Genomic DNA, 25,196 nt, shown 5'->3' with positions numbered 1-25,196 from the left:
GCATTGGTGTACTCTTAGTTTTCATGACAATCAGCCTGGGCGTGCCTCGGCAATCCACACATTGTTACACCCAGGAAGAGCAATCAGCAACACTGCCTTCCATGCAGGTTCCTCCTGGCATTTCCAAGCTGAAGGAAAGGGCAAGAGGAATTCTGCCCCAGGATATGCATTTGGATACAGGTATCCCTACTTCCATGAGCCAGTGTGCTCCCTTGTGCCTCTTACTTGGGAGTCCACTGAGTATGCCTTTTGCTCTCTCAATCCACAGACACCTTAGAATCACTTTTGTCATCTGCTGCTCATTTGCCTATACGCCGCTGGGCAGTGTCTAGCTTTTCGTGCCCCTTTCCAGATCGGTCCTTTTGCCAACCCATCCAGCCTTCCTTGCACCCTTTCCTCTACTAACCCCTGCTAACTTGGCAAAGAGGCACCTTTTGACATGGTGATTCTCTTTATTTAGCAGGGGGAGAGTCACTGACCCTATCCAACCCCAGCACAGCATTCTTCCAGTGGCTGTTGCTGGTGTGTGTCTTATGTTTCTTTTTAGAATGTGAGCCCTTTGGGGACAGGGATCCACCTTATTTGTTTGTTATTTCTCTGTGTAAACTGCCCTGAGTCATTTTTGGAAGGGCGGTATTGAAATTGAATGAATACATACATAATAATAACCTTCCAACCAAGCTGTCGCAGAGGAGCGAGATCCTGCAGCCATTTCAGAGCAGGTGATATCGCAAGTTTGCCCTACAACTGGGCCAATTCTACCCCTTTCTTAGATCCGAGATACCCCCATGTCTCTCTCTCTCTCTCTCTCTCTCTCTCTCTCTCTCTCTCTCTCTCTCTCTCTCAGGCCCGCCTGGGAACTTACACAATTAGACTCTAAGCTAAAAAGAGTCTCATTGCAGTTGGTTTACTCAGAAATGTATTTCTTATGTACTTTTGTGGCAATAATACTATGAAAGAGACTCGTTTGGATATGTTTATTACAATAAACGGCAGCATACAGTGCTGGCATTCTGATGTAATTCATGTCTCTTCAACAGAAACATCAACAACAACAAAAATCTGTAGCTTGCAAACGGTATTATTTGTATCAAAAATAAGAGAAGATAACATTTGTAAACAGTATAAGTGTAAGCACATTATTCTGAAGTATAGTACGGAAACATTCTATTCTGGATCTTAAGATGCGGACCCTAAGACAATCAATAAAAGCTGGAGGTTAATTATTTTACAGGATAAGTGCATATTTCAAACAAAAAGCAATTTCCCCCAAGGACTAATAGACTGTAAAAATGCACAAAAGCTTCACTTCTTTAAGAACAGGCCCAGTGTTGTGTTTATTCCTTGATCATTATATGCAAGGTCACATCGTGTATGCCCTTAAAAGTAAGCTTAGCACACTTGATTTCTCAGTGGGCAAGTTTGCACGATCTGCAAATCAGTGAGGTGGGCAAGTGTGGGTAACTGGGAACGTGCGCTTACAGTGGGCAAGACATTGGAAGCTGCCCAATTCCAGTTCCTGTGCTGGATTCGAGATTCTCCTGGACTTCTATCACCAAGATCTGAAGCCGGGTGACAAAGTCAGGATAAATGTGGAAATCCAGCAAGGGAACTGGACTCATGTGGGTTCAGACATCATGACTGTTGGGAGCATACACTCCCAGTTACCAACATCAACCCAGCTTGTGCCAACCTGACCTGTATGCATTCAGAGCCAGAAAAACCACTTTGCATTATAGTTCCTGAACAGTTCAGAAGGAGAACCAGCAATGGTTAAAACCTCTCCGTTTCACCTGCCCTTCTGCATAACTTGGAGGGGCAGCTTCATAGCTAGAATCGTTGACTTGAGCCATATCATTAAGCCCCTCCACAAAGGTTTTATTCATTTACTTTCAATCTTTTGTTCAATCTTTTCACCCCGGGTTCTACTGTGCCTCTGAGGCAGCAGCAACTTCAGTGGCGCCTGAAGAAGAACTGAGAGTGTTCCTGGAGGCTTGCTTAGGTCAATAGCCATGCCCCTCACCCCCAGAATGTGGCAGGAAGTGACCCCAAAGGATAATTTCCTCGAAAATTCAAGAGGGAAGAAAATGTGAGCGGTGCCAGTAACGTGGCCAGATAATCCAAAGGCTGCAGACGCTCCTGCTCCAGTGTCCCCTCTGACAGGGATTCCCAGATGTTGTTGACTACAACTCCCAGAATCCCCAAGCAAAAGCCATTGCAGCTGGAGGTCCTGGGAGTTGTAGTCAACAACTGGGAATCCCTGTTAGAAGGAACACTGTTCTGCTCGTGTAGAGGCCTATCAGATTTTTTTTTTAAAGAAGAGCAAGCCCTCTTCAACGCCTCTTGCCATGGTTAAAGATGCGGCTGATTTACTCTGTGGTCAACCAGGTGCTGAGAGGAGAGAATGCCTCCTTCTCTCCAGCGATGATCACTGGACTGCTGCAAATTAGACACCAGTTTCTGTGTAGGCCACTAAGCAATGTGTGTGCTAATAGATGCTCAGACCACCATAAGAAGGTTTCACCTTAATTATTTCATCAGTTACTGAAAGTATCATACTAATACTTGTGACATCAATTTACCCAGAATCTGCTCAGGAAACACAAACCAACCCAGCTGACAATGCAGTCTCCTCCAGAAGAGAGGAGGTCGTTTACCGATCCTTTTTTTGACAACTCTAAAGTAGTATTAGGCACTATAATCATTAAAAACCATTCACCCAGGAGTGCTGTTGTGCTGCATTTGTGGGTTCCAAGGTGGCATATGTGAACTTCTGCTCAAGCCACGCTGAAATTAACCTGAGTCGTGCAATAGCAGCACTCAGGTGAATCATCTTACTCCTGGTTTCAGGCAGGATAATACAGTACAAGCATCCCTCACACTTTGGTGAATTAGCATAGCACCACCTGTGAAAGAGATATGTAGGGAGCAATCCTGCCCAAGTGGGATTTCAGTGAGACTTGGGCACATGAGTACGCAGGTGCAAGATTCAGCCCTTACATACAGATTATGGGAGTTAAATATATAATATCAAACCTAGCCATTTGCAAACCACAACTTTTGCCTCAATCCAAAATGCACTGACTTGGAAGATTTTAATGAAACTGACTTCCAATTAGATGTCTACAGTCACAATCCTTATCTGAAGAGAGAGATTTAGGAGGGCGGGGGCGGGGAATAGACCAAAGCTGGGTATCAAGGGACCATTAAAACATATGCAACTTCTAAGAAAAATGTCTGTGAGCTGATCTGATCTGCTGCTCTATGCTGTTTAGTTCAGTGCTCATCAAGTAGCAGAGACAAAACATTTTGCAATCGTATAAACAGAAAACCCAAACAGAGTGATGTTTGAAATGGAAGGAGGGTTGTTGCTTAGTTTTTCTGAAGACAGAATTCTGCACTTAACATGAGTTGGAAGTAGCTCTGTGAATCCTGACCCATCTATAACACTGGTGCAGTCCACCTATTTGCTTCTGTGTGGTTTATAGGACCAGCATGATGGCTTGTGCCCAATATAGAACACCATGTGAAACTGGGGGAGCTATAAATCAGTGGTAGACATTCATGTAGTGGTGACTCCAACACAGGGCTACACAATGTTGGCTCTCCCGTTATTTTTGGACGACAACTCCCATTATCCCCAGTCACAGTGGCTGATAGTCAGTGATGATGGGAAGTGTGGTCAACATCTGCAGGAGGGATGAAGTTGTGCCGCTCTGTTATGTGCGCCTTCTTTCACAGTGGCTGCCAAGCTCAGATTATATGTTCTGGTGTCATCCTGTTCGTTTCAACCTCTAAGGAAGGTGTGTTAATTCGGTCAAGTGCATTTGATCAAGACATATTTTAAAACTCTGGATTTCACTTGGGAATAGTCTGCTGCATCCCATGTCTAAGACAATTTCTTCCCGCACATTAGTGGCATTGCAGAACATAAGGCCCTTGCTTCTAGAAAATTTGCTACGCCACATCTGTCAAAAGCCTCACAGTCCCAGGATCAATATGGTAGCCACGTATCACAGCTCATCCAGACAGGGCTTATCATGCACCTGACGGGCTGAAAAATGAGGCTGATATGTCCCATGTCACCTGAGAGCCATAGATCCGATGGGCTGCCATAGACATTTAAACAGTCTTCTCATCTCACCAAGGAACAGAAACCAACACTGTGCTGCCAAAACCAAAAACAAGTCTATAAATACATCCAGTTCAGACGTAACGGGGCAAAAAGTGCTGAAATGTCGCATTCGGCCAGTTAACAGAATAAGAAGCTACGCAAAATAGCATGCATGACAAATGCTGCAAGGTTTACTTAAGGCACCCATATATCCGTTTGGTTGTTTTTAGTCGGCTTAGCTTACCTCCAGGAGGTAAAAGAGCGGAAGCAGCCCATAAAGTGGAATAATCCTTCTCTTATAAAAAGAAGTTTCAAGCTTAATCTCTGAATCAAGAAAGCATTCCAAAATGTTCAAAGCAGACTAAAGACGAACAGAGGAACTGTGAGAAGTCGTGACCACTCACCACCACCACTCAAAGTGGACGAAGGAAGTATCGGAGTCCTTTGTTCCGTGTACAGAATCCCTTTTCTCTCTAAAACATCGTTTTCAAACTATACACAAAGTCCCGATGCTTAAATAAAGGGGGAGCTTCACACAATCACTACCGAGTAAGGAAGTTGGGAACTGTAGGTACGATCACGGGAACTAGGAGTGCACACTCCCGACGGGCGTATGATGAAGCTGCTCAAGTCACATTACTGACATTCTCTCAATCTGGCCTGCTCAACTTGGATTCCTGGTTACAGAAGTCGGGCAGAAGTTTGGAGAATGTCGGTAATGCGGTGCAGGAACCAGACTTGGGCAGATTCGTTCGACACGAGGTCTCGGTTCCCGCCATTTTACCGACATGGCCCTGACCTCCTTACCCGGCGGCCATCGTACGAAGCCTCCCAAGGACTCCAAGTTCCCTGAAAACCTGAACCCTACTTTGGCTTTCACCATTTGCCTAGTGATAATAAATTGCCTATTGGACAGTGACTCCACAGATTTTACAATGGTTATTTAACTTTTTGTGTGTGGAAGACACAGACCCAAGTCTGGAATTAAAAGTGTTTTCAAGAATTGACCTTGGGCAGATGTGTTGACCACGTCTCAAACATATAGATGTTAGATACCATACATATCAATATAACATTACAAAGAGACAAAATTCAAAAGAGGAATGGCAATTCCAGTCTTTTCCCTTCTACCCCAAGTCAAAAGAAGTCTCAAGATTGCCAAAGGCTAAGCAGATACACCTCAAGGAGCTCCGAATTCTCTCTGCTGTGCATGTCTGTCGGCAGGAAGATTTACTGGTGGTCTCCTTCCACTCGTCTCTTGCGAACTGTGTGTCCGTAAGAAAGAAAACATGCTTCAGTTACTTTGTGTAGTCCAGAAGTACAAGGAACAATAACAGCTGGAGTCATCAAACAGCAGTGGTCATGATCCAGAGAACCATGTGGGTAGATCTCTCATCCAGTGGGGCTATGATCTTTTTCTCTACCGTTTGTCAAATCACACAGTACTTTTCATGCTCAAAAGAGGGAAGGTAGGCGGGCAGAGGAAGCGATAGCCTGCAGAACCCATCCAGGTTAGGAGGAGGGATCTGTCCTACCCAGCAGCTGTACCCAGCTGTTTAGTGAAGTAGGAGGAAAAGCCCTACCTGGCGCGAGCCTCATGGATGATCACTTCCCCCACGTCTTACCTTGCATTTTATAAGCACGTGATCACAAAACGGGAGCACATGGAGCTCCTGAAATGGGGTAGGACACTTGTCCAACCCCATACAGAGGAGAATTGGTCTAATAGAGGAGAGCTGTTATTGTGGGAGCAAACATGACTTGTGCCCTTTGCTAAGCAGGGTCCACCCTAGTTTGCATTTGAATGGGAGATAAAAGCTTGCTAAACTTGAAAAGCAGCTTGCAATTGGGTAGTGGGAGGGTTGCCGTGGTCAAAGAATTAAAAAAACCACAGACCCTTTTGATGCACACTTGGTTCTAGTTGCCTTTATGTATTATAAGGGCAATTATAATAATACCGCCTTTATGTATTATTTCTCTGTGTAAACCACCCTAAGCCATCTTTGGAAGGGCGGTATAGAAATTGAATGAATAAATAAATAAATAATACACAGAGCTTTCCTGGTCAGCAGCCTGTTCATGCGGTTATCCTTCCTGCACTTTTCTATTTTTAAAACCAACAAGCTCTGGGTTATCTCTGTCTCAAAGCCAGGTCTGGGCTGGCTATAGCAGCAGCACCTTCACACACTGCAAAAACGCCAGAACATAAAAGCCCAGCAAGCTGCTAACCTTGGCATCCATGTCTGGGGTGGGATGTTCAAACATAAACACACTATTAAAACCACTCCAAGAAACAAGCCTTTGTTTCTTGTTTGGTTTAAAAGCCACACAAGCATTGGAAAGGAAGGATTTGTGCCAAAACCCAGCTAATTTGATAATCAAGGATTAAACTGTTGATCTTGCACATAAAGTTATTGGCCCTTTGGATAAGTTACAAACACATATTATTCCACAGAGCCACCACTGGAGGAGATCAAAACATTCAGACTCAGCACTCTAGTAAATAGTTTGGGAAAGTTACTGTGCAAGCTTCTTAAGCCAGGAAAAACACCAGCCCATTATACTGAGAGCAAAGCATTATTCAGAACACTGAAAACCTAAGGCAAGGATTTTAAATTTTTAATATGTTTTTATCTACTGAGATGGTTTTTACTATTTGTGAATTTTAACTTTTACATTTGCTATGTTTTAAACTTTGTACACTGCCTAGAGATGTCTATGTCAGGTGGTATATATATATATATAATAAAAATTATAATAAATTTGAGCCAGAGAAGAATTCAAGGGGCATGTTGCTGGTCTCGTTTTTGAGATTAATAAACCCACAAGATTAGTTTTTCTGAGGTAGGACTGAAGCTGGGACCTTCGGCACGTCAGCAGGCCCTTTGCTATTGAGCTCTACAGCCTGCTCTCGTATGCGGTCCATCACTTCTAATTAGTTCTTTGCCTTAGATCAGGCCTGCTCAACGTTGCCCCCCCCCCGCTGTTTTTGGACATCAGCTTCCATAATCCCCAGCCACAGTGGCCAATAGCCAGGGATTATGGGAGTTGTAGGCCAACATCTGCAGGAGGGCCAGAGTTGAGCAGCCCTGGCTTAGATAAATATGTTAATAACGTGTTTTGAGCACTTCATTACTCTGTTGTCAGCCCTGTATCAGCAACTTCCATGATACATTTTATCACCAACACTAAAATGGTTCTAGAAAAAGCTGTACACCAGAAGTTTGCAAACTTGGGTTCCCAGAGGTTGGACTACAACTCCCATCATGGGCTTTGGCTGTTGTAGCTCTGGATGACAGATATTATCGTCCAACAACATCTGGGTACCCAAGCTTAAGAACCCCTTACAGTAGGGGTAGTCAACTCTGGCTCTCCAACTCTACAACTCCCATAATCTCCAATAACAATGTATTGTGGCTGGGGATGATGGGAATTGTAGTTCAGCAATAGCTGGAGAGCCAAGGTTTCCTATACCTGCCTTACAGTGTTTTGGTACAAATTTTAATGTTCCTAGCTGGTCATGCAATTAGAAATAAAATCCCAAGGCCTCTGGAAAAAAGAATTAAAAAAACAAGATCAAAGACAGACAGGCATGCAGGATAGAGCAATATAAAAACACAGGAGGAAAGATGCACACATGTATGTTAGAGGAAACATATAGAGGCAAGGATAGGATATATTCAAGGGGGAGGTTGTTTTGTTTTTTTGAGGTGCTCAGAACCCAATAACCTGCTTCAGAAGATTCAAGGCTGAAGAGATGAAAGGATGTTTGCTGAAAGTTTTACTCTTAAACGCCAGACTAGGAAAGCAAGAGAGAAAAAGCAAGATATCAATAGATGATTAAAAAAAAAAGTAGGTTTCCCAGCAATGAAATACAACTGCTGGAATTTGTGAAAAAATAGAGTAATGTTTAAGATGAGCAGAAAGGCCATTTGATGGAGAAAGTAAAGAGGTCTATTTATTCCACCCACAATTCTAGACCTTTTGTTATACCTTTTCCTCTTCTTCCCACAGATGCCTCCAACCTATTATATAATAGTGGCTGTGTAAGTAGCTTTAATCAAGGAGTTAACTGCAATTATTCTCAGCCAAGGACTACAATGAGAATACAGTCTGACAATGGGGCTGACAATGGAGCCATTCTAACATCATGCTAGTCGATGATTTGCTCTAACCATAGTTTAGATCCCCCAAACATGATTTGAGATTTCAGAACATACATACAAACAAACAAACCATGGTTTAGAGCTCCGAGTGTGTTTTCCGTCTTCTTGGCAATCAGCGCCACAAAGTTTACTCTTGTCTCCCTAAGGTTTCTGGAAGTGAGGCACTGGCCATAACTATGTCTTGTCAGTTCAGACATTGTGCCAAACCCTGGTTAGCACGAACCACAGTTGCTAACCCTGCTTCAGACCACCGATTTCCTATTCTGGTTTGCCAGTCGGAGCCATGGTGTAATGTCTGAATTGAGCCAAGGGGCAAAGAGGAGAAAATTAAGCTGCAGTTTTGAAAATCCTAACACACCGTCTAGCTAATGGTTGGCAGATAATATCACTTCCCAAAGCGACGGAATTCACATTTAAATTCCATAGTCTCACAGCTGTGGTTTTGCTGATCAACCAGCATTCATGGCATTGTGCCTTTGGAGCAGAAATCTGCTTAGGCAGCAGGAGTTTCAGAACACCACGAACACCACCACCACTAATGTTTCAAGAGTATTCACATATTCTCATGGGAATGCAAAGTAACCAGCAGGCTCACAGTAATGCCCTTTCCCTTCCGTACGTCACTCAACAGAAGCACCTTACCTAAGTCGTTGCTTTTCGTGATTGCGGCTGCTGCTCGGGTCCGTGGGCCCTGCTGCATGAAGCGATAGCCAAATTTAAGGATCTTGGGGTTCTCTTCAAGCATCTTTGCAATCTCCATCTCGACCAGTGTCCCCAACTGCTGCCTCTGTCAGAAGGAGCCAACAGGACAAGGTGCAAACCTCAGGTCGGGAAAGCAACGTTCCTCCAAACTGGCAGCCTTGACAAGGACGGGGCTGCCTCCAGCTGTTTTTAGACTACAACTCCCATCATGGCCAGCCACAGAGGCCAACAGCCAGGGAGGATGGGAGTTGTAGTTCAACCTCGGCAAGGGGGCTGAGGCTGGGCAGCCTAGCCTAGGGTTACATAGGAAGCAACCTAATACATATTCACATCCTTGGTCCATCCAGCTCAGTATGGTCTACACCAGGGATTCTCAACGTTGGGTCCCCAGATGTTACTGGAGATCAACTCCCATGATTCCCAACCAAAGGCCACTGGGGGTGGGGGTTATGAGAGCTGAAGTCCAGTAACATCTGGGGACCGAATCCCTAGTCTACACTGTCTGGCAGTAGCTCTACAAGCTTTCAGGCAGGAGCAGTGCTCCCTCTAACAGGGATTCCCAGATGTTGTTGACTACAACTCCCAGAATCCCCAGCCAAAGGCCATTGCAGCTGGGGATCCTGGGAGTTGTAGTGAACAACATCTGGGAATCCCTGCTAGAGGGGACACTGGGCAGGAGCCTGGAAGCTTAAAGGAGGAGAACTGGTCTGGTGGTAGCAGGCATGAATCGTCCCCTTTGCTAAGCAGGATCCACCCTGGTCTGTATTTGAATGGGAAACTACATGTGTTGGCCTTGTAAGATATTCACCTTTGGGGATGAAGCCTCTCTTGGAAGAGCAGAAGGTTCCATGTTCCCTCCCTGGCAGCATCTCCAAGATAGGGCTGAGAGAGACTCCTGCCTGCAGCCTTGGAGAAACTGCTGCCAGTCTGTGAAGACAATACTGAGCGAGATGGAGCAATTGTCTGACTCAGTATATTACAGCTTCCTCTGTTTCCAGTCTCTCCCAGCCCCACCTGGAGATGCCAGAGGCTGCCAAAAATCGAACCTGGGACCTTTGGAGTGCAAAGCAGATGTTCTCCCACTGAGTTATGGCCTCATCCCCTAATGGGAATATATTTCGGCAGACAGCACTTCCCTGTAGTCACCCATCCATATGCAAATCAAGGGGAACCCTGCTTAGCAAACAGGGGCAATTCATGCCCGCTACCATAAGACATGCCTTGCTTAGCTAGGAGTAGCACTGGCCGTACTGAAATGGGAAGCCTGATGCTAGATGGGTGAGGCAGAGGGCACAGCAGATGCGATGTTGCATCTTTGGGGGCCCCTGTTCCTCCTGTATTTAGAATTCTTTACTGGCAAAGAAACAGTGGGGAGGAACACCATCTGGAAACTTCTGGCTCAAGTAGACAACTCACGACAGCTACTAAACCTTGAGGCAATGTTTGAGTTTTTCCATTTTCATTAAGAGCAGTAATAAATGTGTTAAATTTAATGAGGCGACTTTCAAAGTGGTGATTCTCTTACATTTAGCAGGGGGAAAGCAACTGGCCCTATCCAACCACAGCACAACATCCCTCCAGTGGACGTTGCTGGTATCTGCCTTATGTTGCTTTTGAAACTGTGAGCCCTTTGGGGACAGGGGACCACCTTATTTATGTAGGTCACCTTATGTGGCTCAGCGGGGAAATGCTTGACTAACAAGCAGAAGGTTGCCGGTTCAAATCCCCGCTGGTGTGTTTCCCAGACTATGGGAAACGCCTATATCGGGTAGCAGTGATATAGGAAGATGCTGAAAGGCATCGTCTCATACTGCATGGGAGGAGGCAATGGTAAATCCCTCCTGTGTTCTACTAAAAGAAAACCACAGGGCTCTGTGGGTACCAGGAGTCGATATCAACTTGATGGCACACTTTACCTTTCCTTTACATAAATACATGTAAAATGTATTGACATTTTCCTATGTAAATTGCTTTGTGAACTTGGACTGAAGAGCGGTATATAGATATTCGTCATCATAGTAGTTAATTTTCTACTGCAGGCCTATACTGACAGTTTTGCCAGTGGGTAGTGCCTGAAAAACACAGCCCATCTCAACTGTCAAAATGAATATATAAATGCTTTTTAAAGACAAAACAAAACAAAACACACACAAAGCTATTTTTATTCACAGCAATTATTCCCCTTGTAAGATGGCCATGTGAGACTGATCTGAGAGCCAGTAATTGCTTAGTGCATCTCCTCTTAAGTGCATGTTGAAGTAGTTGGTGTTTTTTAAAAAAAGTTTTCGGGAAGATTAACAGTCCTGAATGCATGCTCTGCTAATGAAGACTGTTCCTCACATCCAACTGTTATACACAACTCCAAAGGAATCTAGGAAGCTGCCTTATCCTGAGTCAGACCATTGGTCTATCCAGCTCAGCATTGTCTACACCAGGGGTTCTCAACGTTGGGTCCCCAGATGTTTTTGGACTTCAACTCCCATAATCTCCAGCCCCAGTAGCCTTTGGTTGGGGATTATGGGAGTTGAAGTCCAATAACTTCTGGGGATCCGATGTTGAGAACCCCTGGTCTACACAGACTAGCAGTGGCTTCTCCAGCTGGCCAGGCAGTGGGGCTGGGCAGCAATTTGTGAAGCAAAACGAACCAGCCGCCCGCAAGCTCAGAGAACTGCTCTCCCAGGCCTGCCACTCCTGTGCTGCGCCCAGAGGTCGGAAAGAAGTCGACGTTACCTGGTTGTCGATTTTGATCTCAGTCAGGGTGTCGTTCTCTTTGAGGGCATCGATCAGAGCCAGCATGCCTGCCCCGGTGATGAAGTTGGACTCGAGGTTGAGACTCTTCAGCGATTTGTTCACTTTCAGCATCTCCGCAAATGCCTTGAAATGCAAGAAGCGCCAATGAAATCAAAGGGAACGGAAGCCAGACAGAATCAGTGTTCCTTGTAAGAGGGATTTGCAGATTTTGTTGACTACAACTCCCATAAGCCCCAGCTGCAATGGCCGTTGGCAGGGGAATATGGTAGTTGTAGTCAACAACATCTGGGAATCCCTCTTACAGGGCACACTAGTCAGAATCCAGCCAGGCCTGGCCAGGCCAATAAGAGGCTCTCCAGTTGTTGTCGGACTACAACTCCCATCATCCCCAGCCATAGCTGGAAAGCCTCATGTTGGCTAGACTTGTTCTGTACAGAACAAGAATAAAGAATAAAGACTTGGCTCAGAAAATTAATCATTCTGTAGGTACTTTTCAGTTTAATGTACCATCTTTAATGTTGTTAAAATTATTTATTTTTTCAAGAAAGAAATACAAATATAATTAAGATGTACAAAAAGATATACAAGATTGCTTAGTCATTCTTCAATTAGTCAAATTTAAAAATGTTACAAAGGCAAGATAAATAAAATAAAGAAAAATTGCACTAAGTTTATGTGTGTGTGTGTGCTTAAATTCCATGTAATTTTTATTTTATATCTTAATTATCTGTATAAATAAATTCTTATTTATTTGTATAAATAAATTCTTATTTATTTTTATTTTATAAGTTATATCTTATTTATATCTCTTTATTTTATAGCTCTAATTTTTATTTACATCTCAGTCTTCCTCCAAGGAGCCCAGAGCAGTGTTTATTCCATTAGATCTTAATCAGATCAAATGAGTTCTTAGATTCATAAACAAACCCAGATTTTTAAACAGTCTTACAAAATATAAATAGCCTATAGTCTTTCTGATCTCTTATAGTTAATCCAACTTCTGTCAACACAACCCAAAAATGGTAACCATGTTACCAGCAAAACATCAATATGGGTAGGATTTCTGGCTACCTTGATACGTTGTGACCATTTATATTGAATTGCAAGATCCCCAATCTTGTCAAACCAAGATCCAATCAAAAGGTATTTCTCAGTATAAGGCAGTCTATGTTCCTATGAACCGGAAGAATTCCAGTTCATAGGAACAAAGGAAGCTACCTTATACAGTACAGAGTCAGACCATTGGTCCATCTATCTCAGTACCATCTACACTGACTAGCAGCAGCTTGCCAAGGTTTCAGGAAGGAGTCTCTCCCAGCCTTATCTTGGAGATGCCAGGGACTGAATTTGGGACCTTCTGCATGCCAGCAGATGCTTTCCCACTGAGCTATGGCCCGATCCCCTAAGGGGAATATCTTACAGTGTTCATATGTAGTCACCCATCCAAATGCAAACCAGAGAGAACCCTGCTTAGCAAAAGGGGTGCAATTCATGCTCGCTGCTGACTCTCCACCCAGTTCCCTGCATTAACAAGTTTTAACAAGAAGTGTTTTCAATGGCTGTCAGTCTCACTGGCTCCTCCCATGACCGGCCACTGAAGGTTAAAGCATCCATTTGCAAAATCTGGTGGCTCACTTACAACTGCGACAGGGTCGTTGCTTCGGGTAGCTGCAAGGCTGAAGCTCTTCACGCAAGTATTTGTTTCCAGGGCCTTGGCAAATTCTTTCAGCGTTGGGATGGGAATGTTCTGAAATGAAGACCAAAGGCATCATTACTACTCACTGAAAGTGTGATTACTGAAACACACAGAGGCCATTCACAAAGTTGGAACACAGGAGCATAGGAAGCTGCCATATACTGAGTCAGACCATTGGTGTATCTTGCTCAGCATTGTCTTCACAGACTGGCAGCGGCTTCTCCAAAGTTACAGGCAGGAATCTCTCTCAGCCCTATCTTGGAGATGTTTCCAGGGAGGGAACCTGGAACCTTCTGCTCTTCCCAGAGCGGCTCCATCCCCTGTGGGGAATATCTTACAGTGATCACACTTCTAGTCTCCCTTTCATATGCAACCAGGGTGGACCCTGCTTAGCTAGGGGACAAGTCATGCTTGCTACCACAAGACCAGCTAATTGGGTAGGACAAGTGTCCTACCAGGTATCTACAGATCCACTTGCCAGCTTGCCAATGGCGAGTGGCCACAGGCCTCTGGCGAGCAGAACATCCAGCGCCACACAGATCTCCTCCCCAGAGATCTCATTTCCACTGCCATGTTTGAGAAGGTAAGAAAAAGCAGAAATCCTTTCTGAGCAGAAGGAGAGGGCTTCCCCGCCCCATTTCTTACCCTCTTTACATCCCAGTGCAAATGACAGAAGACCCATTTCTCCCCTAAGCCCTCTGAGGCCTGTGTGCCAGAAAAGGACAAGAGCAGTTTTCCCTCTAGCAGAGATTCCCAGATGTTGTTGACTACAACTCCCAGAATCCCCAAGCAGAAGCCATTGCTGCTGGGGATTCTGGGAGTTGTAGTCAACAATATCTGGGGAATCTCTGTTGGAGGGAACACTGCCCCTGTGTCCTACCCAGCTTCAGAAGCTATGCACGCTCCCAATTTTCATTTGTGTGCTAGCAAAAACGTAGGAGGTGGGTGATCGTCACAGCTGGGAGCTGGGTAGGAAGGCACCATCCTACCCAACACTTATACCCAGAATTTTACGAGGTAGGAGGAAAAGCTGTCCTACCCAGTTCTTCTTTTTCAGACCATCACTCCTGCCTCCTCCTACTTAGGTTTTCACTAAGACATGAAAAAACCGGGAGCATGCACATGCTCCAAAGCTGGGTGGGATGCTTGTCCTACCCAATTAACGACCATGTGAATTGTCTTACAGTAGCCTTCAACTGACATTTAATAATGAATTGTGTTAGGAAGTCTCAAGTTGGATAGTTCTAGGATTTGTTGCTGCCGTATCGGAGTCTGGTTAGCGATTCTGAACCAGTCCTCAACCGGTGGCAGCCGACCTTGAAAGTGTGGCATGGTCTTGAAGTGGGACCAGAGCATCTCTCTACGGAGGATGGATCCCAGGGAAACACAACAGCACCAACCACCAGCACCACAAGTCTGTCACAAGACTGTATTCCAATAATCAAATCTATACGTCCCCGTATGTATTTATTGTATTGCTATATTTGTATCCTGTTCTTCCTCCAGGGCACTATACATGGTTATGTTTATCCTCACAACAACCCTGAGAGGTAGGTGAGGCTGAGAGAGAAGTGACTGGCCCAGAGTGACCCAGTAAGGCTCATGGTTGAACAGGGATTTGAACTCGGGTTTCTCCGGTCCTAGTCCAACACTCTAACCCAGGGCTGCTCAATTTAGACATGAACTGCACAACTTTGGCCTTCCTGCAGATGTTGGCCTACAACTCCCATAATCCCTGGCTACTGTGGCTGGGGATTATGGGAATTGTAGTCCAAAACCAGCTGGGGGGCCAAAGTTGAGCAGGCCTGCTCTAACGACTACACCACGCTGGCTCTCAGAATTTAGGCAGGCCTGTTCAACTTAGGCCTCCCAGCTGTTTTTGGACTACAACTCCCATAATCCTCAGCCACAGTGGCCAATAGCCAGGGATTATGGGAGTTGTCGGCCAACATCTGCAGGAGGGCCAAAGTTGAGCAGGCCTGATTTGGAGTGACAGGGGTCAGTTTGGAAACCAAGATGCCACTATAAACATTCAGATGTCAGAAAAACCCAAGTGGTAATACATTCATCACCAGAACAATACCCTGGAATGTTATTCATAAACACCATTTCTGTCGTCTCTATGCTCAGTTACCTTTATGTTGTTCAGGTTGACTTCAACAAGGCGAGAATCATTCTCTTTAATCCTCTGCAAACTCTCTTCCACATTTGTTGGGTTTGGTGGCTCATCAAAGACTGGCATTATCTTTTCTCCTTTGACGACATCTGAAGAGAGGAGAAATACAAGTCACAAGGATCTATTTACGTTGTTGGCAAGAGATGCTAGTACTAGTTCTTCAAGGCAGACTCAGGTGGTAGGATACTTTCCCATTCAACTTCCCCCCAATTATCTTCTGTAGTTCTTTGTTGGAGAAGAGTCTGTTCTATGGAAATGTAGCTGGTAAAAAAAGAAAACAGCACTCTACCTAGGCTCTCATATTTAAATTTTCCAGTATCCATGAGAACAAGAAGCCCATTCACATGTTATGTTCAACACTTGTACAACGAGTGGACAATGTACACAGGCACAGATCTGTACACAGGTACAGTCATTCACATGTTATGTGGAACACGGGTACAGAAGTACACTTCTGAGCTGGACCATGCACTTGGAAGGCCTGTATCCAGGTTTCCCATGCCCAGACAGCTTCCCCATGTTCTAGATCCCTGCCCTGCAATAGCAGCTATTTGCCCTGGAAGAGAAAATCCGAAGTGTACTTAATCACCAATAATGTTCTTTATAGTACAGGTTGAGTATCCCTTATCTGAACTGCTTGGGGCCAGAAGTGTTCCGGATTTCAGACTTTTCCAGATTTTGGAATATTTGCATATTTGTAATGAGATATCTTGGGCACGGGATCCAAGTCTAAACACGAAAGGTTACTGTACACTGTATTTTATTTTTTTAGGTTTTATTTAAAGTATAAAAACGAATAAGCATTGAATTTACGATAACTACAAGTAGCTGTAAATGTAATGAAAACTAAGCCGCAACGAGTCGGTGCTGTAGGTGCACGCCGTGGTGGTTTCCGGATTTTGGAGCATTCCGGATTTTGGATGTCTGCATTAAGTTTACTCAACCTGTACTGCTATCCTTCCAGTTTCTTTAAAAAAAAAACTTTTATGGGCCTCCATGCATACCTGATTGCATTAAGAAGCTAGTTTAGCTGGAATCAAAACCAGTTCATTCTGTTTTGTCCAGCTTCTAAAGTAATACCCAAGTGACTCGATGGCCAAGAATCAATCAATCAATCAATCAATCAATCTCTCTCTCTCTCTCTCTCTCTCTCTCTCACTCACACACACACACACACACACACCCTTCCTTTGGCCCTTCGGTGCAAATACTCACTTGCAAAGCCTTCGTTGCCGATGCCATTGTTACTTCCCATGATATCGCATAGCTGGCTGTTGCTTATCAAGTTGTGCATTCCCAGGATGGCTACCAGGAAAGAGGGGAGAAAAACAGGTTTGGCGTTTCTAGCTGCTTACAAGCGACAAGCGTCCTATTTAGCTTCAAGTTCACAATCTAATTTTCCAGATCTCTTGAGCTTCAAGCCATTGTTGTCATTGTTGAGCATTTTCCCACTACTAGCTGAGCAAAGAGGCACCGCTCAAAGTGGTGATTCTCTGATATTTAGCAGCGGGGAGAAGTGGCCCTATTCAACCCCAACACACCTTGTAGTGCTGCTGCTGCCTCTCTTGTGTTTGTGTTTAGATTGTGAGCCCTCTGGGGACTCGGTCTGCATGCCATACTCCGCAGGGGCTTTCATGAATATGTACAGGCACAGCTGTACTGTTTTGTTTTTTAAAAGGGTTTTAAACCAACCTGCAAGGTCACACAATTCTGTGTCTGTAGCACTCGTCAATGCTTCCTCCAATTCTGGGTCAAGAGTCACTTTCTCCTCTGTGTATTGTACTGGTTTCTGTTTGGGGATAAACATTTTCCCTGTTCGAAAGAAAGAAAAGAGAAAGGTGGGGTTTTTTTTTAAAATGGTACCAGGGCTTAGCTTCATTATTATTATTATTATTTTACTAACAATTAATGTATAAATCAAACAAAAAAGCACAAAATGCCATAAGTACCAACAAAGAAGCCATTACCCATTTTTCCTAAAATAGGTGGTCTTACTATTATGTTTTCTTAATATTCCATTACAACCCATCTTGGTCTCAATCACTGCAGTAAAAGGAAAATGTTTACTACAGGTAGCTTGTATTTTTTTGCAGATGTTCCAGTGTCTCATCCCTGCTACCTTGTCATGCCTTTGTTTGTAGTCAGTCTGTGCGATCTTTTTACAACAGCTGATTAGGTGGTCCATGGTTTCATCTGCTTTATTGTTGTTAATTTGATTTCTATACCGCCCTACCAAAAATGGCTCAGGGCGGTTTACCCAGAGAAATAATAAATAAATAAGATGGATCCCTGTCCCCAAAGGGCTCACAATCTAAAATGGAGCCTCTGCTGCAACTCAGAGCAATGGGGACAAAGCTCCGTGGTAGAGAATTTGCTTTGAATGCAGAATATCCCAGGTTGAATCCCCGACATCTCCAGGTAGGGGAGGGGAAAGACCTCTGTCTTGAAACCCAGGAGAACTGCTACAAGTCAGTGAAGACAATACCCAGCTAGATGGACCAGGGGCCTGACTCTGTATAAGGCAGTTTCCTATGAACCTAGGATCCTTTATGAGGATGGGGCTGTAGCTCAGTGGTAGAGCATCTGCTTGCATGCAGAAGGTCCCGGGTTCAGTCCCTGACATCTCCAGGCAGGGCTGGGAAAGACTCCTGCCTGGAACCTTGGAAGGTGTGTACAGAGTGCTGAGCACTTAGGAAGCTGCCATATACTGAGTCAGACCATTGGTCCATCTCGCTCAGTACTGTCTTCACAGACTGGCAGCGGCTTCTCCAAGGTTGCAGGCAGGAACCTCTCTCAGCCCTATCTTGGAGATGCTGCCAGGGAGGGCACTTGGAACCTAGATGCTCTTCCTAGAGTGGCTCCATCACCTGAGGGGAATATCTTACAGTGCTCACACACCAAGTCTCCCATTCATATGTAACCAGAGCAGACCCTGCTTAGCTAAGGGGACAAGTCATGCTTGCTTCCACAAGACCAGCTCTCCTCTCCACTTCCCAGTGCTTTCCTCCTGGAGCTCTTAGAGGGCTCCGTCTCTCTTAAAGGCCCCTCCCAGCACTTAGACATGTACTGTGTGGAGTTGGTCAGCATAGTGGGACAGGGCTCTCATATTGGAATGGGGTGGGGGCGGGGGCAAAATGGACCCCAGTTGAAAAAGAGTGGACATAACTGATCTATATGAACTCAATTCAACCCTGAAGGGCTCTCACCCCTGCTAACTAGGCAAAGAGGCACCTTTTGAACATGGTGATTCTCTTTATTTAGCAGGGGGAGAGCAACTGGCCCTATCCAACCCCAGCACAACATCCCTCCAGTGGCTGTTGCTGGTGTCTACCTTATATTTCTTTTTAGATTGTGAGCCCTTTGGGGACAGGGAACCATCTTATTTATGTATTATTTATTTTTCTATGTAAACCACTTTGTGATTTTGTTGAAGATTGGTATATAAATATTTGCAGTAATAGTAGTAGTATCCACCCCCAGCACAGTGCTTCCAGTGACTGTTGCTGGTGTCTGTCTTATGTTTTTCTTTTAGATTGTGATCCCTTTGGGGACAGGGATCCATCTTATTTATTTATTATTTCTCTATGTAAACCGCTTTGGAAACTTTTGTTGAAAAGGGGTATATAAATATCTGTTGGTTGGTTTTTCCATTCCAAATGCTGAAATCACTTCCAAGAGGAGCCGATTTAGCAGTCTCTCCTTCAGAAAGAGACCCTCCCAGCCTCCGCAAGCACCTGTCCAGAGCTACCAATAAGCCACATCTCATTCAGACCCGCCCATGTTTCTGTGGAGTGAACGCTTAAAGATTCTTTTCAAGGTGATGAGCAAATACTCTAGGAGTTAAACTGATTGTTGAGTCACTCCAAGGGTAAAATCTCCTCCATCTTTAGAAACCATGATCTAACCACTGGGCAAGGGGCCAAGAGCGCGTCAGGTGATACCGACACAAACATTTTCCAAAGGACACATTTTGCACATGAACCCGTAAGGTTCATGCGAGTCATTTTGCCGATTATTTGGGAACACCGCGTGTGTTTTAAAATGAGATCACGTACTGAGCCCCAGCCAGTGTTTGCTTGTTTTAAAAGCCAGGGGAAGCAGCGATATAGGAAAGATGCTGAAAGGCATCATCTCACACTGAGCGGGAAGAGGCAATGGTAAACCCCTCCTGTATTCTACCAGAGACAACCACAGGGCTCTGTGGTCGCCAGGAGTCGACACCGACTCGACGGCACAACTTTACCTTCGTCAGGAAAGTAAACGCAAACCTTGAGCCACTGATTTCTGAACAGCTACACTAAAGCTCCAGAACTGTGAGCTGGGGATTCCACTCTGAAGGCTTTTGTATGTGGGCTGGCTTCAGCAGGAGCTGAGCTAGTTTGATCAGCGGAACAAGGAGATCACTGCTTTTGGAGACGCATCACCATGTGGATGCTAATGGCAACCACTGACCCATTTCCATACTGGGACAGTCCGAACACACCCTCAGTGACGACGACTTGCCTAGGCAACACAGGAAGCTGGCATCACAAGCGATGGACAGATTTATCCCCAGCCTTTTGGCACTTGGCATCGTACAACTCTCTTGCATGCAGAAGACAATGGTATTCACATGCCCTTGGATATTCCCAGTCCTCTAGAGACAAAGTTGCTATTGTTGAATGAATGAAATCTGTAGTTTCAAATGTTATTCGGTGAAAGGAAGTTTGTTACGTCAGTCCTCTCTCTCAGGCAACAATGGCTTATTGTATGTTCCACCAACGACTGAGGTTAGCATGAGAGTCAAGTTATAGGACAACTGGGTTTTTTTTTTTTTTTTTTTAAATAATAATCTGTTTTTCTTTCCTTGAGGACATATGGCTTTCTTTAGGCTGCTTCCTCAAAATAAAGCCAGTGGCTGGAAAGACCCTGTTGCATTCATCCAGCAAAAAGGATGAGAACCCATAACAATATCTTGCGTTTTTGCAGATCTAGGTTACATTTCCCTCCGTATTTTGTATCTTCTTCCCCACCCCCACATTTTTTACTCTTATGATTTAATGTGTTATGTGTTTTTATTATGTGTTTTAGTCCTGCAATGTGAGCTGCCCTGAGAACAGTTTGTTATAGGGCGGCTAACAAATAACAACAACAACAACAACTCGAAACAGGTTGGTAAAGGGGTGGGGGGACATGAAGCCCCGACGCTGCAGGGATTGAGTGGCCGCACAATCAGCACCACCACAATTGCTCCCATTCGCGACAATGTTCAGAGTGGCTCACAAATGTAATAAAAACATATACATTTAAGAACAAAAAAATTAAGATTCCACTAGATGGAAACAGCAAATAAGAACTAAAAAGCCTCTTTAAAAATGTGTGTCTTCCGCAAGGTTCCCTCTAAGAGGGATTCCCAGATGTTGTTGACTACAACTCCCAGAATCCTCAGCAGCAATGGCTTTTGCTTGGGGATGAAAACCCCTGAGGGAGACAGCATGACAAAGCTCTTCCAGCAGGGCATTTCAGAACCGAGGGGCCACAATAAAAAAGACCCTGTCTCTAGTCCCCGCCAATCGAACATCATAGATAGAAATGTTTTCAAATGAAGCGATTACCTTTCTTTTCTCCCGTGTAAGGGACAACATCTTCCCTGTCTTTATGCTCCAGCGCTTGTTTCTCCAGATACGCAAGAAGTTTCTCTCTGTCATAAGGACCGGAGGGTTTTTTGCAAGTGTGGTCCTTTTGCCGGAATCCTGCTGGCAGAAGGGCATTCTGCCAGACAAAAGAAACAAGTTACTCTCTGAACAATTTCACACACAAAAGCCATGCATCTCCTGTTTTGCTTTCCTTTTCCACTGTGCCCTACCACTGGCTACAGCCCCATGACGACTATGAAAGCTGCCTTTCATTGGCTTTGCATTCAACATGGGGGTCCCAATCTAAGAAGCTGTGGCTTGATGGATCGCAAATAAGGAGTCTACAGAGTGAATGGGCTCATTGCTGCCTCTTCCTCTAGTACATTCATAAGAACAGCCCTGCTAGATCAGGTGGCAGCAAGCATGAATTGTCCCCTTTGCTAAGCAGGGTCTGCCCTAGTTTGCATTTGAACGAGAGACTACATGTGAGCAATGTAAGATGCTCCCCTTAGGGGATGGGGCAGTTCTGGGAAGAGCAGAAGGTTCCAAGTTCCCTCCCTGGCAGCATCTCCAAGAGAAGGCTTAGAGAGACTCCTGCATGCAACTGTGGAGAAGCTGCTGCCAGTCTGTGAAGACAATACTGAGCTAGATGGACCAATGGTCTGACTCAGTAGAAGGCAGCTTCCTATGTTGACCTTCTGCATGCAGAGCAGATGCTTTTCCAGTGAGCAACAGCCCCAACTCTTAATCCTACTACTATAGCTCTGTGCATGTCCTGGAATACACAAAATGTGCTTCCGTGCATACAGACTTAGAGACAAATTTCTGTGCAATCAGGATGCCTGGCTTTGCAGGTCACCCAACCACATGGAGCGGGTGGATGTTTGTATGCACCAAAGAACATTGCAGACATGCTAAAGCATGCGTGGCAGTGGAACCTGCTGCCACAATGCTGCCCACTGCCCTACATGTGTTCATGAGAACCAGCGTGGCGTCATGGCTATTGCTTTGGACAAGGGCTGGGAGACCCAAGTTCAAATCTCCATTCAGCTATGTAACATGCTGAGCGACACTGGGCCACTTATCTCTCAGTCTAACCTACCTCACAGGGTTGTTGTGGAGATACCGTATACACAACCATGAATGTCAATGTGCACATGAAGAGAGTTCACACCAAGGCTTTGCAGAACCTGCATATTCCTTTTAGGCTGCAGGCAATAATTCCCAATGCAAATCTCAACAGAGTACCGTTGGTTTGCTATTCCATTTACACATAGTTTCTAGACTTAACCAGGAGTTACAGAGGAAGCTGTTTCACTGACTCAGACCGCTGGTCCACTTAGCTTAGCATGGTCTACACCAGGGCTGCTCAACTTCGGCCCTCCTCTAGACGTTGGCCTACTATTCCCATAATCCCTGGCTACTGGCCACTGTGGCTGGGGATTATGGGAGTTGTAGTCCAAAAACAGCTGGTGGGGGACTAAGCTGAGCAGGCCTGGTCTACACTGATTGTTAGCAGCTGCCCAGCCCTACTGGGAGATGCCAAGAATGCAACTCAGGACCTCCTGCATGCAAAGCAGATGCTCTTCCACTGGGCTATGGTCCTTGCCCACATATCCAGACATGACTAATGGCTACATGATGGCCATGAAACTTACGGGATTTGCCCATTGGCCCTTACATGGCGCAGTGGGGAAATGCTTGACTAACAAGCAGAAGGTTGCCGGTTCGAATCCCCACTGCTACTATATCGGGCAGCAGCGATATAGGAAGATGCTGAAAGGCATCATCATCTCATACTGTGCGGGAGGAGACAATGGTAAGCCCCTCCTGTATTCTACCAAAGAAAACCACAGGGCTCTGTGGTCGCCAGGAGTCGAGATCAACTTGACGGCACACTTTACCTTTTACCAATAGCCCAATACGTACCTCTGGATCGAGGTCATCCAGAACACTTTCCAATTGTTTCAGCTCTTCCTCTGACAACTTCCCCAGGATTTCATCCTCATCCAGTTCCTTGTACTTGTCCAAGTCTTTCCGGAAGGGGAGCTCCATCACTCTGGCAGCCGAGAGACAAGCAATGTGTCGACTGCAGGGCAGAAACGGGAGGCTTCACTTCCGTCCTTAAAAAAAGAAGACGAAAGAAGTCAGACCTCTCAACAAGTGTGGTGCAAACTGAAAGCAATTCATTGGAGCAACATCATGCTTGCAGGGTGATGGTTCCTCATGGAAGCATTGGCCTTCACAGTTGTGGTGCTCTCCCCTTTGGGGAAAAAGGTGCCGTAGCCGTGGTTGCCCGGCAGGAGGGGTTGAGTGACAGTGGCGGGGCGGGACTTCCTTCCTGTTGTAACCATGAACGCTGCTGTGCTGATGTCTGAATAGGGCTGTAGATGACAAGCAATTCAAAACCATCCCCCATTTATGAGCTACCCACATTCTGCAACCGACCCACTTTTAGCTAGCAGAAAGCTGGGTCGACTGGAATCCACAAGACCAAATGAAAATACTGCTTTAATCGCTCATCCAAATCAAGTTTCCAGCTCTGTGACTTACAGATCTCCTGAACAGGTATGGGTACCAATTGGCTGCTGTTAACAATTAAAGCATATGGAGGAACATAGGAAGCTTCCATATACAGAGTCAGACCCTTGGTCCATCAATGTGGTCTACACAGACTGGCAGCAGCTTCTCCAAGGTTACAGACAGGAGTCTCACCCAGTCCTCCCTGGAGATGCTGCTAGGGATTGTTTTATTGTATTCACTTATTTAGAAGATGTATGCGCCATCATTTCCCATAAGAGAACTCATGGCGGTTTACAGTACAATTAAAACACACACACACACACACACACACACACACACACACACACACTAATACACATCACATTACGTGTAGCTAATTGATTTATATTGTATATATTTCATGACACAGCATTTTCTGTCTTATTGTGGTCTTTTTCTGTTTATTGATAACTTCATGAGGGATCTTTTTGGAAGTAGCAGAGAGCCAGGTAAGAACATAAGAACAGTCCCAGTGGATCAGGCCTCAGGCCTATCTAGTCCAGCATCCTGTTTCACACTGTGGCCCGCCAGATGACTGGGAAGGCTAGAACCTCTGTGCAGGCAATGAGGACAAGAATGAATAAACTTTATTGCGGTCTTTGACCAGTACAGGCGACGATGACATTATTTCAAGTTCCCAAAGCAGTTTACATAGAGAAATAAAAATAAAGAAAGATGGTGCCTGTACGGCTGCACTTCCTTGCCGGAGGAGGGAGATCATTGATGAGATTCGGGGCTCTTAGCAATTCATGGGGTTGCCCGGGCCCCATGGGCTACCCCTTAATGACTGACACACGACACACCTGCACACAAAACAGATGTTCTTCCACTGGGTTACAGTCCTTCCCCATGCACTCGGGCACAACTAATCACTCTATGGCGGCCATGAGGCTTAAGAGAGTTTGTCCAAGAGCCCAATGCAAATAATGCATATGAGTAACGCTTGCTCATTTGATATAACATGCCAGCACCATTATTTATTTATTTCATTGTTAAATGTATATACCGCCTTTCATTAAAACAATCTGAATGAAACTGAAATTTTCATATGAAACTGACTACCTTGACAACCTTGAAACTGACTAGCTCTCTACCAGAGCCACAGCAAGAGAGAAGGCATGCCCTCCTCTCTGGCCTGTGGGCTTCCCAGAGGCATCTGGTGGCCCACTGTGTGAAACAGGACACTGGTCCAGATAGGCCGGGGCTGCTCAACCTTGGCCCTCCTGCAGATGTTGGCCTACAAGTCCCATAATCCCTGGCTATTGGCCACTGTAGCCGGGGATTATGGGAGTTGTAGTCCAAAAACTGAGGGGGGGGGGCCTAAGTGGAGCAGGCCTGAGATAGGCCTTGGTCCTGATCCAGGTGAGATCGTCTTATATTAGAAAGGAAAGGATATGAGATAAGAACATAACAT

The 25,196-nt window shown here is 45.1% G+C and overlaps 1 protein-coding gene across 2 annotated transcripts in view; it reads right to left on the bottom strand.

Moving 5' to 3' along the window:
* Positions 1 to 962: 962 nt before the first annotated feature.
* LOC128334789 (tropomodulin-3-like) overlaps positions 963 to 25,196 on the bottom strand; it is a 39,010-nt gene continuing 14,776 nt past the window's right edge. The window contains exons 2-11 of one of the 2 annotated variants that reach the window (XM_053272006.1): positions 23,150 to 23,343; positions 21,200 to 21,356; positions 17,298 to 17,417; positions 16,821 to 16,910; positions 15,564 to 15,694; positions 13,373 to 13,480; positions 11,713 to 11,856; positions 8,923 to 9,067; positions 7,844 to 7,913; positions 963 to 5,379 (exon numbers count right to left, since the gene is read on the bottom strand). In XM_053272006.1, coding sequence (XP_053127981.1) covers positions 7,858 to 7,913; positions 8,923 to 9,067; positions 11,713 to 11,856; positions 13,373 to 13,480; positions 15,564 to 15,694; positions 16,821 to 16,910; positions 17,298 to 17,417; positions 21,200 to 21,356; positions 23,150 to 23,275 — 1,077 coding nt within the window. In that variant the 5' untranslated portion in view covers positions 23,276 to 23,343 and the 3' untranslated portion in view covers positions 963 to 5,379; positions 7,844 to 7,857. The remainder of the gene's footprint in view (positions 5,380 to 7,843; positions 7,914 to 8,922; positions 9,068 to 11,712; positions 11,857 to 13,372; positions 13,481 to 15,563; positions 15,695 to 16,820; positions 16,911 to 17,297; positions 17,418 to 21,199; positions 21,357 to 23,149; positions 23,344 to 25,196) is intronic. The other variant, XM_053272007.1, reaches the window with a different exon arrangement.

The sequence above is a fragment of the Hemicordylus capensis genome, chromosome 10 (assembly GCF_027244095.1).
Source record: "Hemicordylus capensis ecotype Gifberg chromosome 10, rHemCap1.1.pri, whole genome shotgun sequence".
Classification (NCBI taxonomy): Eukaryota; Metazoa; Chordata; class Lepidosauria; order Squamata; family Cordylidae; genus Hemicordylus; species Hemicordylus capensis.
This window is presented reverse-complemented; position numbering and strand designations above follow the sequence as displayed.